Here is a 12,616-nt window from a genome sequence, read left to right as displayed (position 1 = left end):
GGCGCAGGGAGGAGGGCGGACGGCCAAGGGGACGCAGGGGCGGAGCTGGGGTGGCTACGGGAGGCTCTAAAGAGTGGCACCCATCAGCCGAGGCCTCTCGCTAGTGAGCGTGCTGGAGTCTGTCTGGCTCTCGGCTGCACTTGGGATTTCGTTCCCCATGCACTCACTTCCTCGCAGCCCAGAAGGCTCCCAAGGTCACAGCCCCCTCCTGCAGGCACCCGCTGCCACCTGCTCCTGCCAGCAGCAGCTGCTCCTCCCAGGCTGGGAAGTTTCGACCTGCCACACTCCCCAAGGCCCCGAGGCAGTGCTAAAGCCGAGCGGAACAACACAACACTCGGTTCTGAAGACGATGGGACTGCAACCCGGCCGCGGAGGGGGGCGACGCCCGACAGCAAATACGACCAGCTGCGTCTCCAGGCCGAACCCCGCCCCACATCCCCCAGCTGCCACCCCCAAAGCCAGGTTGCAGGGTCCGTTAGAAGTGCCTTCTCTCAGGCTCCTGTGGCCTCACGGCCTGCCTTATTGACAGAAGCCGCTCAGCCCAGCTGAAATAAAACATCTCTGGGCTCCTCGTGCACAGGGATGGCCATGCGACACAGTTCTGGCCAATGAGATGCGAGCAGGAGGGATGGGTGGCCGGGACTTCAAGAGCCTGCCCCCCCCTCCCCACAGAGCCTCAGCTGGCCGAGTCGTGAGCCTTGGCTTTTCTCTCCCTACTCCTCCCACCCCGCACTCCCTGCCAGTGCTCACTCAGCGGGCCGTGGGGAGGCGCCGCCTGGCACCCAGGGTGTGAGAGAGGGTGGCGGAGCCAGGCAGGCGAAGCTGCCTTTCTGAGGACCCGGCGGAGCCGCAGGCCAGCCCCAGCTGCCAACCTTCACACTTCTTAACGTGAGAAAAAAATAAACCTCGACGTGGCTAAAACACTGGAATTCGGGTTTTCTGTTATATGCGGAATTACCGTTTCCTAAACTATGGGTTACAGGCTCTCCCCACCCAGCACCTGGGCCCCCGAGTCCCCCAAGGCCAGAGAGGCTGACACCCTTTCTCCCGCGGCCCCAGCCCTGTGCGATACGCTGCCCGCGGCAAAGACACCCGACTCCAGCAGCCGTTAGGCCCGGGAGTCAGGGCCTTGCTGTCTGGAGCCACCTCCTTCCAGAATAGGACCCGTCCCCACCCGCCACCTGGAAATGAGAGCGGGAGGGGGAGGCCGCCAACCGGCGAGGCAACCCCCGCGGCTGGCTGCGACTAGTAAACAACAGTCGCCTTGCTCCCAGTCACCGCGGGATTAAAACATAAAGGAACCACGATAATTCACTCCCAAACACACAGAGTCTGGCGTCCAGGTCCCTCCGCAGAGGCAGAACTTCCATGGGGCCCGGTGCGTGGGTTTGTTGAGCGAACTACGAAGGGCCTGGTGGGGGGAGGGGCTCTGGGCGTAAGTGGCATCTGCAGGCGAGGGGGCAGCTCCCATCAGCCTGTCGCCGGCGTGTGGCTGGCGCGGGGGCTGCAGTGAAAGCCTGTGGGAGAGAGGGGAGCGGCTGTTAAAACATCAACTTAGTGGGGGGGGGGGGGTCCCAGAGAGGGATGGACACCAGCGGCTCCCACTGCACGCACGCCTTGCGTCACCCGGAGGGGTCGGGCGGAGAGGGGCCTCGGGGCTCTGCCACTCTGTCCTCCCTAGCCTCTCTGGAACCAGCGCCATGTCAGCTTCCCCAGGACTAGCCTTTGTCTGAGCAAGGGCCAGGCAGGAGGAGCGCATCGTAAATCAGAGTGGCAGTCCCGTCCCCAAGGACCAGGCCCAGCTACGACCTCCGCCAGAGGCCAGAGGGAAAGCTGCCAGTGGCCATTTGGAAAACTGACATTTTCCAGGCAGCAGGGAGAAGAAACGAGGTGAGCGGAGCGGGAAGTCACCGCGCAGCCTCCCCGTGGAGGGTGTGCCCTTGTCCCCAGAGCTCCTGTTTTGGCTTCCGGTTCTGAAACGGAAGCAGGATGGCCAAGGGGAGCGCAGTTTGGATAACACAGCGTTGCACACTCATGGGCACAGTTAACCTTCGCCTTCACCCCAGGCCAGGCTCCTCGACCTCGGGGCCATTCTTGGGGGCGGGCAGTCATGTGCATTGTAGGGTGTTCGGCAGCATCCCTGGCCTCTGGCCACCAGATGCCAGTAGCACCTCCCTCCCCACCGCCACCAGGCAACGCAAACTGGGGACAACCTCGCCTCAGTGTGAGAACTACTGACAGGAGCAGAGCGATGGTCGCACTGGTTTACAGAAAGTGAAGTGGAGGTCAGGAGAGGGGACAGAACTTGCCTGAAGTCAGGCGTTGACTCAAGGCGGCTTGACTCCAGGTCCCTGGGTTTAAGCAGAAATGGTGCCCCAGGCAGGGGCAACCCCCAGGCTGGCCTGCACCCGCTCCTGCCACCTCCCTCCTCCCCACTGCAGCAAGGAGCCTCGGGGAGCCAGGCTTCATCCGAATGGCTTTGCTGTCAGGGGAGAAGCTGCCCCCTCCCCTGACACCCCTCGAAAGGCGTCCTCAGCCCTACCCCCGCTGCGCCCTCTAAATAAGCAGGACTGCATGTCCTGCAGGATTCCTGCCTCCGCCATGCATTACAGTTGTGGGGCATTTGTGGGCACCTGGGGAGCAGCTGTGGGCATCTCCTGGCGGGCCAGGGCCAGGCTGGAGCAGGCGGGGATGAGGGGGCTCACCGCGTGCCCGCGCTCTGCTCGATGAGTTCGGCTAGATGCGTTCAGGCAAAAGGCCCAGGGAAAGGACGCTTTCCTTGCTTATTTTTCCATTTTAAAACACAAAACATGACTGTAGAGAAGTTAGAAATACAGAAAAGTGAAATGATAATAATTTTTAAGTTAAAATCACCCACAATTCTCCAGCCCGAGCTAATGACTGTTAGGACTTTCTGATACACGTTTCTAGTACTTTTCCATAAAACAAATCCACACGCAGTTTCCCCAGCATTTGTTAAGCCTGGTGCTCAGCCTTGTGCCAAGGTTTGCCGTCTTTATTTCAAGGGTGCCGGCAGTGAGCCAAGCGTGGCTCCACCCCTATAGCTGAGAACTCACCGTTGTACAGCTGAGGACACAGAGGCTCCAAGCATCCCCGTCACAGAGCTGAGACACGGCACTCAAAGGCAACTCTGCATGATTTAAGCAGAAAAAGGGATGATTTGAAGGATGTCAGGACCCCCAGAATCACGTCAGGGGAGCTGGATGCATGGGGAGGGTCTCACAAAGCCTAAGCAACACCCAGTACCCTGTCCCCAGTGGCTGGAGAGCCCTGGCTACTGTCCCTGTGGGCCCAGATGCTGCCTCGGGCACCAACCCCGTCCCCAAGCCGAGGAAGGGCACGAAGAAGCAGACTATCACAGCACAGAGAGGGTGTGCAAGTTGCCCAAGGTCACACAGCCAGAAAGGCGGAGTCCGGGTACAAATCCCAGGCTCACTGACCCCACAGCTGCCTCTCTCATTTATTTATTTTTAACGCTAATGGCCTTGTCTTCTATCCACCCTCCTTTAGCCTGCTGCTTTATAACACTGAACGATCTGACCTGAAGATCAAAGGAGGCCTTTCAGAATAAGAAGAACCGCAACGCCCGACCTTTCATTCCCTGCCCCCTCTTCCCCACCCGGAACCAAGGTCTGCTGGCGGCAAGACTCCAGCTGCCGGCAGAAAGTTGCCACTGTCACCCACGTACCCCTCGGGCTGGGCAGGGTCTGGCCGGGCTCCCAGTCCGTGGCTGTGTTCCTGGTGGCACAGAAGATCCCGCGGTCCTGCAAGGGTGGGCCCGAGGCTGGAAGGCCAGGTGGCAGCACTTCGGATGGCTTCTGGCCAGGGGATGCCTCCTTTGCTGACCGAGCAGGTGCAGCTGGGATGGCTCCTGGAGTCCCGGGAGCTCTGCAGCCGACATGGAAGGCACGGGGGCCTATCCCGTGCTGCACCTTTCACAGCTGGCCCTGAAGGGGAAGGTGGCCCCCCAAAACAGAAGAATGGCGGTGAAGGGCTGAGACTCCGTCCTCCATCACTGGATGACCTCAGGCGGTCTCTCTGTGCCTCAGTCTCACCTGTGAAATGGGGATGTTAAAATAGTCATAACATCACGATTGTGAGGATTGAACAGGTCAGGCCGTGCAGTGCCTAGAGAAGCGCTTGGCGCCTTGGCTGTCATTACCCATTTCCTCTGTCTCCCCCTACCCCTGAGGGGGTGCAGTCTCCTCGCTCTCTACGGACTCCAGGACGGGGGTTACACCTGGGTGGGCGAGGGACAGGGAGCACCAGCGGGGTGCGTGAGTGGCCGTTCCAGGCCTCGGCGTCCTGTTCCGTAGGCTGGGTGCGCTGGCGTTTACCTCATCAGCAGCCTTTCGTTCTACATCGGTCTTACATACACTCTGATACATACGATTTATTTCACAAAAGGTTTAAGAGCTGAGTCTGTGCCAACCAGTGGCCTGAGAATTACTGTGGACACATACAGTCCTCTGGCCACAAATTTAGCTCCATGCTGCTTGGGATGCTAGCCTTGATCCACTTAGGAAGATGAAAACGTCCCTCAGCGGCTGCTTTCCTACTGTGGGAAGACTGAAAATTACACGAGAGGATGTAGGAACTTCGAACCATATGAACCGCTAAAGCTGGTATAGCAAATTCTATTAAAGTGCATGTGATAATTAAGGTGTTTTCAACGTTTAAGCGAATTTGACATATTAACCTGCCAGATTAGTATTGTTAGTTCAATTCAAAACCTAATGAATAACTCCGTTTAGGATTAAATTGGAGAATTTAAGAATATTTTATTCAATGGGATTTTTAAAAGAACTTGAGACTCACTGTGTTTACAAGTTGAAATTATGAGATTGAGAGCAGCTTAAAGACCAGAAGATGTCAGGCATTTGAAGGATTTGCAAAGAAAATTAAATAGATTTGATTTAAAAATGCAATTTTAAAAGAAGTGATATCCTGGAAAATGGCAGAACAGGAAGCTCCAGGAGTTGGCCCCTGTGCCAAGTGATCAGAATCAACTATTTCAGAACCCGATCGGTCCTTGCAGAGCCCAGGGCAGTGTCTGACCGAGGAGGACGCAGCGACGTCCTGCAGTTTCGGGGGGACCAGGAAAAGAGGCCCTGTGAGTAGAATGGGACCGTGGCTGGGGTGTAGTCACTGCTTATTCTGCCCGCTGGTTTCCTTTGTATCTCCCAGCCCCACCCCAAGGCCTGACCCCTCACAGACCTGCTTGAGGCAGCCGCAGCCTGGGGGGAGATCCCAAAACCCCCCTGGGAACCCATCCCACAGCCAGAGGAACCAGGAAGAGCTGTCCCTGTGGCCTGTTTTTTTCGAATCCCGTCTTTCTTGCTGCTTTACCCAGGGTGCACCCTAGCTCAGCTGTGGCGCAGAGGACTGAGACGTGAGATTTGGGGACTGCAGACCTGGGAAATGTCACTTTTTGCATCATTTGTTGCTCTTATCACTTGACATTATTATAGAGCGAGCCCAAGCAACTGGAAATAAAACCTTTCATGACATACTCTACCAAGATGGGGTTAATGCCAGGTGTGACCGGCAGGCTCTCCTTATCTAGTTATGTGTTGGGGTGATCCTGGGCCAACACCTGAGCTGGAGGCAGCAGGACCTGAGCACGGAGCTGGGGGGCACCAGCACACTGAGGTCGCCTCCTGAGGCTCCCAGATCCCTGTCGGTCTGCGGGTACCATTTATGCCATCTGAGTTGGCAAATGCCCACTGCATGGCAGGACAGGGTAACAATAACTCGGGTCCTTTACAAGTTATAGAGGGGTCCCCCGTGTACAGAAACTGCTTTTGTGGTGCCGCCCAACACTACAAATTCTATTTAGGCCGGAGCTAAATTTTAGTTTCCTCTCTGAATTATTCATTCCTCAGTGAATGGAGAAACCCAGGAGGTGGCGGTGATCACATGTGTGGGCTGGTCAGGAATGACTTTAAAAATCATTGCTGCAGCTGCAGTAGTGACAAAATCCACAAAGACAACGGCCATCCCAGGGCGCACACCTCTCATCCGGTCATTTGGTGAAGCAAGCCCCGTTAACTGCCAAACGTGTCATTTGACCGTCCCGGGTGACGTGTGCACGCGTCCAGGATGAGCGGGCGGCCGGGGGAGGCTGTCGGCACGCTCGCCCCGGGCAGTGAAGGAGGCCAAGGACACGCTTTGGACAGGCGCAGTGTGGCGAAGGCCGACTACACTCCCTGCCGTCACTTTTATAAAACACATTGCGCCTCTGTGCCCATCAGCAATTAGCCCTTCAGGGACGGCCGCACCCTGCCCGCCCCGCCCGCGGCCCCCGGGAGCGCCTTTCGCGGGTCACGTCTGTCCCTCTTCCCTCCCCCATCTCAGCCCAGTGGTGAACATGTGTTTCCTTGGACCCAACTATGACACTGTTGACACCATGCTTCTCCACGAGGCACCTCGTCGCCTGCAGGTAAGAGTCCCCAAAGGCGGGAGCAGGAGAGGTGGCGGTGGGGCTGGGCGACAGGCTTGAATAAACAAATCCCCACCACATGGTTTGGGCATACAGCAAGTCCCATGGCAGACCAGATGGACGAGGCGGCTCGTCCGCTGTGCCTCCGCTAAACAACACAGACCTCCTAACCCGTGTCAGTTTGGTTTCCATTTTTTAATTCTGCCATTTTCTCGTAAAATTTAGGTTCTTAATAGACAACAGATCTATTGTTTGCCAAATCCCAGCTATGAATTAAGAGCACAGAAAGAGTCAAAGCTACAGCAAAAAATTATCAATATACACAATTAATTTTAGAAAATAGTTTAGTACACTTTGTTATAAAACATTTCCAGATTATTCACATGTACTTATCAAATTTGCTCCTGATAATACATGAAAACATATTAACTAAATAAACCGTGCATAATAAATCCTATGCAAATTATATACAAAAAAGCAAAATGAGAATACATTCATGTTGAAAGAATATTGAAGAAGACAGGACACGTTCTTACAACGCGCTGTGGCAAGGATGAAGCAAACAGCCATTTTTCACCCCGTGATGAGAATAACTACCAATCAACAACGCTGCTATGACAGCCACACTGGGGGCCACACTACGTGTGAAACGTGGTACGATACTTTTACCAGCTGGAGCAGCAAAGTAACAAAGAGTTTCCGATGCAGGGTCAGACGGGGACTGTGTCCTGCTGGGAGAGGCCACGGGGACCCTGGCTTGCTCCTCAGGTTCCACAGTTCTCCTACTCACTCCTGCATCATCAGACCAGGTGAGCCAACAGGTGAGCACCGCACGTGAGCCCAGGCATCAAACTGAACCAGAAGGAAAGGCATTTGGGTGGCAGCCGAGCGTGCGCCCGGGGACACTTCTCTTAAGTCATGTGTTGTACGCACGAGCACAGCGGGAGAAGCTACTGCCCCCAACTGTGTGTCCTGCTACATGTACACGTTTACAGAGTTGGGGGACTAAACTGTCACCACTCCAATATCTGCTAAATTGAGCATTTTACCGAGAGTCGGGAAGTAAACTTAATAAATGAAATCTCTTGCAAAAGGCACATGCAGAAAACTCCTGGATGGGGCGCCCCTCCCCCCACTGCCCGCCAGGGCCACTCTCCACTCGCAAGTGGGGAGCATGCATGCCCCAAGGGACAGGAGGGCTCGCTCGGCATCCGCAGGTGTCTAGACAGCAGTGACAGGGACGTGTAATGAAGGAACAGGACGTTTGAACTTTTGGCAACCAAACGCTTCTTTTAGAAGCTCTTAACTCACGTAACTTCAGCAGAACTTTTAACACAAAGCCCGTCGTGCTTCAAAACAAATGACAAAGAAACGCGAACATGGCGCGCATCCACCTCCAGGGCTCAACTTCTGGCAGGACCGGCTGTGGGCGCAGAGCGCTCTACACGGCACAAGCCGGGTTCTAACAACTGTCCCCTGCCACCCTGCACCGGCCCGTCTCACGCTGGGAACTCATGCCGGAGCGTGCCTGGGAACCTGGGCTGGACCCCAGGCAGCCCCTCAGCCCTCCGCTCACAGCGACGCCCGACGACCCGCAGTATGGCCTCCACAGTTTAGATGGCGCCCAAGACCCTGGGGGACCTGTCGGCCCAGCCCTGGTTCTGAGTGCTGAGCCTTCTACTTAAAGGGGTGTTTCCTTCCTGCCTAAATTATCACACTAGGCCTGACGCCCTCATGGTCCCAAGCTGCCTGGTGACAGCAGCTCTTGGGAAGGTGTTTGACTCGAGGCTTTCCAGGCTCTACTTAAAACGAATTAGTTGGCTGAGTTCCCCTGACAACCCGCAGGCGGCTGGTCCTGACCTAGCGGTGGGCACCCAGAGCTGGAACTGTCCCTACTGGATGCTCACAAGCTGCCAGGGGCGTAAGAAGAGATAATCCGGGAGTGACCCTTTCGTTTCACATCTATTTCAAGAATTGCAGCTAGAGAACTACGTGCTCACTAAACAGGTAGGCGAACTTGTCGCAGAAATGCCACATCCTGTGCCAAGGTTCCACATCAGTAGAACTTGACCCAGCAGAAATCTGCTTCCCGCAGCTTCCAGGGGTCTTTTTTCGACAGAACTGGGGGTGTCTGAGCTGCCAGGTGGGCTGCGAGAGACCTGTCTTGCCATGACAGTTGACAGGCCCTGCCCTCCTCCAGCTTTTCTTTCGTCTTTTTAAATATAAAATTTGTTCTAGTAAAAATGATTAACATTTTAAGCAAAGAAAAGTGGTCTACTAGACTCAATTTTAAAATGACGTTGTTATTTGCTATACAAACCCACATCTCGGCTTTTACAGCATTCGCGTCGACTCCGCCTAACTTTCTTAAAGAACAAGAGATCAACAAGTCACGTCTGGCACTTCAAGGCCACTGACACCGAAACGCAAATGGCCTCTCAAGAGTTTCTGCAAGCGAGGAAAGCACTGAAGATGACCTGCAGGCCCCGGGTCACCATGTGTTTTCCACGTTTCCCAACAGCACGCACACTCCCTTCAAAAACAATCCATCTGGACAGACCGGCGGCCGCCACCGTGACCTGCAGCAGAGTTCGGGCCGCGGTCCGGGCCGCGGCTTCCCTACGGGAGCTTCCTCTTCTTGGAGCTGCAGTCCTCCCTCTCCGGCGTCCGGCTGTCCCAGGAAGAGTTCCTCTTGGTGTGACGGCCCGCAGAGCCCCGCCGCTCCTGGTCCCCCTCGCTGGAAGCCCTGGTCTCTCTCCGGTGGCTGTGCTCCCCTTCCTGGTCACATTTCCTCTGATCGCTGGCAGCATCGGTGCCGGCGGCTGGAGGTTCACTCGGCACGCGAGGTCTGTGGCCGCTGCCGGCGGCAGAGGGCTGCTCTGCGAGGCTGCCCACAGCCTGGGGACTCACGCAGCCTGGCTCCCCCAGGGGAGGTGTGGCTCCGGGATACTGGGGGCTCAAGGGCTGTGGGTCCTGCAGGCATCTCCCTTTGGTTTCAGGGCTCACGCCCATCCTCCTAAAAAGCCGCGGGTCGCGAGGCTGGTCCTTCGCAGGCGGCCTTTCGGAGTCCTTTGCAGCAACAGTTGCGAGAGCCTCCTTGGAGTCAGAGGCTAGGTGGTACAGGGACAAAGCAAAAGCTACCTTGGCAAAGCTGCTGTCCAGCTTGGTGCCGGGCAGGTCACCGCCCTGGGGTCTGGACACCTCAGGGGTGACAGTCAGAGGGTGCGTCAGACTTCTCTGCAGCACGGGCTTGAGCTTCAGGATCTTCATTGCGTCATGCTTATAGTTTTTGTCGCAGGTCTTGATGATGGCGCCGCGCTTCTGTGCGTCCTGAATCAGGTGATTCCAGTGCTGGTTCTCCTTGAAATGAAGAGGGAGAAACAGTTATGCCCGAAAGAACCACGCAGCTGCTTGCGAAGCGTGCGGTTCCGGCTTTGATCCCGAACAGATACGCCCACGTTTATGAACAGAGAGACTCAAGAATCCATTACTTGCTAGACGAGGCTAAAAGGAAAAACAGGTTAGAACGCAGAGCGACACGCCCGTCCCCAGACATCCCACCCGCGAGGAGAAGCGCTTCCGTGTTTGCCGCTGCTGCCCGTGCTGCCTGGTGAGCAGACGCCACGCAGATCTGCCCCGGCTGACGGCAGCCTCATGTAGCTACTTAAAGTTCAATTAATCACAATTAAATGAAATTAAAAATTCAGTTGCACCAGCCACATTTCTAGTAACAGCGCAGACACAGAACAGCACCATCGGCCCAGAAAGTTCCCTGGACACTGCTGATCCTTAGTCCTGCCTGCCCCTTAGCAAGGCTGACGAGCTGGAGCAGGAAGGGCCCTGACTTCCGAGTGTGTGACATCTGGAAAAAGGTCCACAGCTTTCACCAAGCTCCCAAAGGCCCTGACTCCAGGGAATAAGCACCTCGCTCCCTGGAATGCCACGCCGAAGCCGCCAGGCCGCCGTTCGCCCCCTTCGGGGGAGCCGAAGCTACAAAAAGCTCGTCTGAGGGGAAGGGGCAGCCAGCCCGCGGCACGCGCCTCCCGCGCCCGCCTCCAGCTTCCTCGGCGAGGAACTGCTTCGCACGGCCCCCAGGACCCAGCCTCTTCGGAAAGAAGACAGAATGAGCACGAGGCGGAAAAAAGGGCAAAAGTTAGAGGAGAGAGACGAAAACGCGGGGCTCCCCTCACGGGGGCCCCGGGCTACTCATGGGGTGAGCGTGGTCAGTGGGGCACGTGCAGGATTCACTGCTGCGTGACCGAGTCACCCGGCCGCTCTGAGCCTGTTTCCTCATCTGTAAAATCGGAATATTTAACTGATTCTAAATGTGCACTGTCTTCGCACTTTACCATTGCTACATTTGGGGTGCCTCTCGGCCGGGTGGCGCGGCCGCATATTTAATCCTGGAGGAATCTATGGCAAGGCAACTACAACCCCTGGACTTTTTGTCAGGAAACGATTTAAAAAAGTGCATCTGGCTCTGGCCTGAAAATCTGTCCACAAACATTATCTGATAAGACTCTAGAAAGCATCAGCTTTAAAACGTGGAGAACAGAAATGGGGGTTGGACGAAAGCCCCAAAGGGAAATGGTGGGAGCGCTCAGAGGACGCCGTGCCACCAGCCTCTGGCCACGCAGGGCGGCCGGCCGCGTGCGAGGACACGCGTCCTCGACCTGGGAAATGACTAAGTGGCGTGACACGCTCAAAGTGGGACCCTTTTAGGAATGTCCCAGTCTATTCATTTCATTCGTGTTTTCTCTTATGTATGAATGGGGATGATATAGTGAAAATCTGTCTGAACAAGTCTAAGAGTTTAATAATAAATATAAAACAAAACTTCTAAGTGAAAATAAGGTGTCGTGTCAGTTTAATAGTACTAAGTAAAATAATGCTGCACGTTGTCGTTAACAGCTTCTTGGATTTGATAAACTACGGCGACGATGCTGACTCCCCAGGGCTTTAGCCAGGTTTAAAGGGAGTCAGTGAATAAAGTGCAGAGACGGGCATACACCGGACAGGCCCCCGCGGGCAGTGCCAGGCAGTGCTCGGATGTCTTCTTACGCAGGAATATTCTAGAAATTCTTACCCTGCAGCTGAAGCACAGATGTGAAGCAGGTGGCCAAGTCTACTACACCTGAACTAGGGCGTTTAATCCAATCCTAAGGCCACAAAAACAGCTCTGAGAAGGGTGTTTGAGAAAATCAATCGACCCACTGATCCCGTATCTGCAAGGAGACGGGAGCATAAAAAGCCCCAAGGCCAACAAAGTCCGTCTGACAGCCCGAGGATGAACTGGCAGTTTTTCTATTCTATTCCATTCTTTCCATCTCTTTTTGTAGCCTGAGTCCCTAGAGTGAAGCCAATGGCACAGCAGGAGGTCCGTGGCCTTCCGGTTTGTGCCAGTGTGACCCCTGGGCTGTGAGAATGGCAGCTTCCCAGGTCCTTGTTGCCTTGCCCACCAGCCCTTCGTCACTAGGGCTCTCGTCTAGCCCGAATCCCACAGGGGTGCGCTGCCAGGGCACGAGAAAACTCCCGGGTGGCAGGTAACGAGGGCAGTAAAAATCGGGGTGCCCACAGGGCCCCTGTAATCAGCTCTAACAACATTTTACTTTACAGGTTTAAACATCATCATCAAAATTCACTTGCGTGAAAAAAACAACAGTAACAGATTATTCAGCTGACGGTAAGTCATTTTTTAAAAAACCCTTTCCTTTGAGGTAGATTCACAGGAAACTGCAAAAAAAAAAGTCCGCAGAGGCTCGGGCAGCTTCGCAGTTTCCTCACATAGTTATGGGAAAAGATTTTTAAACTTTTAATTTATATGTTAATTTTTGTAGCAGAGGGATTTTGTAGTGAGAACAGAAAAACTTTTAATTATTAAAACAAGAGTATTCCACTGAATTTTACCCTCAACAAATATGAACTGAAGTTCAGTTTCAAAGAGCAGAAAGAGCAGTACTGACCTCCAGCCCCTCAGAGGCATTGAAGAGCGCTGTAATAGATCTACTTTTACTTTTTATTTTTACTTTTTTTTGCTTAGATTTGCTTTTAAAAGCTTTAAAATATCAATGTTTATAACACAATAGAAATAAAGTCATTAGCAATACTTAAAAACCAGGTACACAGCTTTTAAAAATTCTCAAGGAGGCACGC

The 12,616-nt window shown here is 54.6% G+C and overlaps 2 protein-coding genes across 7 annotated transcripts in view; one reads left to right on the top strand and one right to left on the bottom strand.

Annotated features, from left to right (window-relative positions):
- Positions 1-1,006, top strand: part of NTNG2 (netrin G2) — a 69,070-nt gene extending 68,064 nt beyond the window's left edge. For 2 of the 3 annotated variants that reach the window (XM_036238344.1, XM_036238345.1), the window contains one exon: positions 178-1,006. The gene's annotated coding sequence lies outside the window, so the exon portion shown is untranslated. The remainder of the gene's footprint in view (positions 1-177) is intronic. The other variant, XM_036238346.1, reaches the window with a different exon arrangement.
- A 5,633-nt stretch (positions 1,007-6,639) lies between these two features.
- The window catches only part of SETX (senataxin), a 53,407-nt gene continuing 47,430 nt past the window's right edge, over positions 6,640-12,616 (bottom strand). For all 4 annotated transcript variants that reach the window (XM_016133880.2, XM_036238343.1, XM_036238342.1 and 1 more), the window contains one exon: positions 6,640-9,823. In XM_016133880.2, the coding sequence (XP_015989366.2) occupies positions 9,083-9,823 (741 nt within the window). In that variant the 3' untranslated portion in view covers positions 6,640-9,082. The remainder of the gene's footprint in view (positions 9,824-12,616) is intronic.

Source organism: Rousettus aegyptiacus, unplaced genomic scaffold, assembly GCF_014176215.1.
Source record: "Rousettus aegyptiacus isolate mRouAeg1 unplaced genomic scaffold, mRouAeg1.p scaffold_m13_p_3, whole genome shotgun sequence".
Lineage (NCBI taxonomy): Eukaryota > Metazoa > Chordata > Mammalia > Chiroptera > Pteropodidae > Rousettus > Rousettus aegyptiacus.
The sequence above is the reverse complement of the archived record's forward strand: the minus strand, read 5'-3'. Positions and strand labels throughout refer to the sequence as shown.